At 37.3% G+C, this 4,319-nt stretch overlaps 1 protein-coding gene across 1 annotated transcript in view; it reads left to right on the top strand.

Annotated features, from left to right (window-relative positions):
* Positions 1 to 3,747, top strand: part of TMEM67 (transmembrane protein 67) — a 33,897-nt gene extending 30,150 nt beyond the window's left edge. The window contains exons 28-29 of the mRNA XM_017730401.1: positions 1 to 114; positions 561 to 3,747. Coding sequence (XP_017585890.1) covers positions 1 to 114; positions 561 to 641 — 195 coding nt within the window. The 3' untranslated portion in view covers positions 642 to 3,747. The remainder of the gene's footprint in view (positions 115 to 560) is intronic.
* Positions 3,748 to 4,319: the final 572 nt, after the last annotated feature.

Raw genomic sequence — 4,319 nt, 5'->3', positions numbered from 1 at the left:
TTTTATGGCAATGAAACAACACTGCTCATCTTTGATATCCTGTTTTTCTCCGTTGTGGATTTAGCTTCCCAAAGTTTTGTTTTAGCAGCTATTCTAACATACTTGCAACAAGAGGTAAATTTCAATTTAAGAACACAGTAATATTTTTTAAATGGGAGTCAGTATGGCAGTTTAAATAGTTAACTAGATAATAGAGTTAGCAGTATGCAGTGACAGAAGATTATACTGAGAACTTATAAAATAGTTTTTTTATTTATTTTGTCAAATAGACTTGTGAGAAATTAATTTTGTTCACATGGTGATCCTGAATGAAGAGTTTACAAATAATTTGTAGTAGAAAACACAAATACCTGTTAAAATTAATCACACGTAATTCTATCGTAATTTAGGGTGGAAAGGTAGTGGAAACTTTTTAAAAATGCTAAAGGAAGTTAAGCACCTAATACATTCATATTATTCACAATTTAAAGACAATCTGAAGTTACTATTTTATCTTAGATACTGAAACATACTGATGTAAGTATTTCTTCATTAATACATGTTTACTAAAATGCTCTTAGATATTTAGGTTTATTCGTAATACACTTGGGCAGAAGAATTTGGCATCCAAAACCTTGGTGGATCAAAGATTTCTCATTTAATTAAGAAGATGAAGAACTGTTAAGGATTTAATCATGGAAAATATGAACATGATCGAAGCGTCTCTGACCTGCAGATTAATTGTAGTGCACTTTTCAACAATAACATGTTGTGTGCTATTAAGCTTTATTTTTCTGTATTTATAGGGTTTTTTTTTTTAAATTTCTGAACACTAAGCCACAGGCCTTTAGAAAGAAAGGTACATGTGAACAAGACAGAAGTAAACTTACTACTGTTTTTATTAAAAAAAGATAAAAATTATTTTATGGCTTTTGATAAGATATGGACCACTGACTTTGAGGCAACAATTTGAGCATCTGATTGACAGCAGAGGTTGCCAACTCTGAAGTTCTGTGAAAATACCTTCAATCTTTTTTCTTTAAGTAATTTTGAGGTGTGATGTTTACCAAATATATGTCGAGTTTTACACAGCATGGCTTTTGTTCTGAATTAAGGTAGTATTTTAGGAGGACTTTTTAAAGATCACTTATTTGCAGCGACTCCCACTTGAAAATTTACTTTTCTTTCTTGTGTCATACAGTATTGTATGATTCTGTCTCTTCTCTTGGAGTTTATCATTGTTTTTCTTGGGTGTGGCCTACACATGATGTCCCATGTGTTTGAGGTACAGTGGTGTTACAGTGATGTAGAAAAAGAGGCTATGATGGAGCAGAGGAGATGGTCATCAGCATTTCGGATTTTTTCCTGATCTTCTGTCATGTGATGCAAGATGCTCAGGGAAACAGCAGTAATTATTCTGTTCACTTTTTCCACACGAGTGAAATGGAAGCAATTTTTTAAAATCTTTTTAGAATTGTTTTCACAGGTGCTCATGTACCTTTGGTCTCTTAATTTTCTGACTTTATTATCTTTAGATATAACAGAGACCATAATCATTTTACCATCATCATATTTTTGTAATTTAGGCAAGTTAATAATTACTCAAGTGCCACCTACTAAGTGTTAAGGGAGGTTATGAATGGCCTTCAAACCACCTTAAACTGAGATGTCTACCTCCCATATTTATCACTGAAAAGTCTCCCGACCTTTTTATACTTAATGTTTTTTCAGTAAATGGTTAAACATGAATAGTGTTTGCTGGGTTTATAGCTGTTACTTGTCTTTAGATGATTCAACAAGAGACTTACACGAGCAAAAATACCAGAAAAATATAAGTCAACATCATCTCATGTTTATTCTGAAACAGAGACTGAGGACATGGTTGGTTTAACTTAGCAGATTCCCAGTTCAGACGTACTTATCTGAGTTGAAGCAGCATTGCATTTCAGATGGTTTTTGGCTTCATAAAGAGGAACATGTTCTCATGTTGGTACCATGTCATATCATATGAAACTTAGAGTAACATGGACGTAAATCTCACAGTCGCTACTGCTGCACTGCATTTGCTTTTGGTGTTGCAAAGCCTGTGTCGCTTCCTAGTCCTATACAGTTGCTATTGACTGATAGAATGTGCCTGCCAGTAAGGCTGTGACCAGAGAGATAACTGAAAAGTTGATTTCCAGTGGGACATCCATTTATTAATGTGCAGTTTAGTATGGGCATTTCCATGTCATGCTTTTGTCTGCTTAAGGACACAATTCTTAATTTGTTGGTGCATACTATGCCTCAGAAAAGGTGTGAATACAAAGCTTCTAATGGAGTGGATTGTCCAAGATAAATAAAAATAAGGTTGTTGCATTTATGGTGAATGTAGTAATTGAAGTGTCCATTAGGTTCTGGATCTGTTTAAACAGCCAAAAATCGTATTTCCACTGGGAACCATGACTGTATGACCTCATTAGTTGTGAGGTTTCTTGTCAGTGATCTACTGAGAGCCAAAACTGTAAATTAAGCTAAGGAGCCATCTGAAAAAGAGTCTGCAGTAGGACATTCACAAAGCAAAGTTAGCCTCACCTGGTGTCCAGGTATTTCTTTGGTGGCTATCTTTGCACAGCTTCACTGAACTTAAGTCCTTACAAGTTCTACTGCAAAGTCAGTGAACGAGAGAAAATAAAATCTTTGTCATGTGACCGTATTTACTCAAGCTAACAGATGTGACTGAAGGGGTGTAGGGCATTGCTGTGGTGCATTAATGAGCGAGGGTGACCCTGATGAAGTGTCCTAACACTGGTCCAATAGAACTGTGCGTCACTGTCAGTGGTCACAGGCACAGGCTTGTTCTCTGTGAATTCTGATGATGTATTCATGATTATGCAGTTTTTCCAGGGAACAGAACCACACCTCAACCATACGTTCTCCAGAGTGGTCAGATTTATGACCAACTGCAGTCAGAATAACTAAACTAACTAGACTTGGGTGAATCAGAGAATGTCTGAAAGCAGAATGAAGATGTAGTTGTGGCATCTGCAGATGTGTGGTTTTAATTCATTCGGTTTTTATCAGTTCTGTACCAGCAGAAATGGAGACATTTCACCATGTGGGCTCTCACTCTGGGCTCTCTTCTCATTGCTTGTGCTAACCAGGTACACTTGTCCATACAAAACTCCTGCTTTGAGTTTGCTTTAGATAATGCCTTTAATTATCTGCTGCACAGAAAGGCACGTGAAAGCTTTAATGACCTTGAATTTTGCAAGAACTACTGCTAAAAGCAACTCTTCTTACAGAAAAATGATAAATTAATCTAAAAACATCCTGTCAAAACAGTTCAGTCACTTGGCCCTCTCTTTCTCCTCAGTGTACACACTACTCTGTTTTATTTTTCCAGATCATTTGTTAATATGTTAATATAGCTAACATAGGCACTCTGCATGATTTAGGAAATAATTACAGGAGTCAAAAGCTCCAGGAATTCATAGAAGCTTTTCTTCATTCTTGCTGTCCAATGAACACCTGGAACAGGTTGACTGAGCTTTGTTCCCCTATTCCGTGATATTTTTTCAGGAAATACCAAGCTCGGTATTTGTTCAATAAATATCTCTTGTGATTGTATTTCCAGCTTAATGGTTTGGGGTTTTTTTAATTAATATGCATCTACAATGTGTTGTTCATGTGATGAGTGTCTTTCAGGTTTCTAAATGTTCTGTTTGCCCACATGGTATTTCAGTCTCTCCTGTCTGTTTCTCTGAGCAATAAAAGTCAAATATTGGAGATGGGTTTTTTTCCACTTGTTAATTGAGTTGACCCAAACCTACAACGTGTTTCTCCTTCCATGCACGAGAGTCTGGCCAGAGGCTGCTGCTGGCTCTACAGTCCAGAGAAGCTCTGTCAGAACAAGAGTGAGAAATGGGTTTTGCAGTCAGTGCAACAACAAAGGATATGATTTTGGATAGCCAAAACTAATGGAATGAGATGGATGTTTTTTGCCAAGTTAGAGACCAAAGGTACAGTAACTTCAAAAATATGTTAAAATTTACAAGTTTCATTTACTAGTGAGGACTTGCCATTTTACTGCAACATTCACTTGAATGGTAGGGGCAGATGTGTGACTGAGGCAAACCCTACCAGAGGTGAGAAGGGGAGCTGGCAGGGTGCTCAGCTTCCACTCTCCCATCAGCTGCTGCAGTGTGGGCAGCACAGTGATGCCAGCCAAGCTGAGCTCCACGGGTTTTGGTTTGTTTTCAGGCTCAGCAGGAGTGTTTGAGCAGTGGGTGAAGGGGACAATGGCATTGTGACACACTCCTAAGAAAATCACAAGTAAACAGATGGTGGAAGGAGGTAAC

The sequence above is a fragment of the Corvus brachyrhynchos genome, unplaced genomic scaffold, assembly GCF_000691975.1.
Source record: "Corvus brachyrhynchos isolate BGI_N302 unplaced genomic scaffold, ASM69197v1 scaffold302, whole genome shotgun sequence".
Lineage (NCBI taxonomy): Eukaryota > Metazoa > Chordata > Aves > Passeriformes > Corvidae > Corvus > Corvus brachyrhynchos.
Note: the sequence above shows the minus strand (reverse complement) of the source record. Positions and strands in the feature narration are given on the sequence as shown.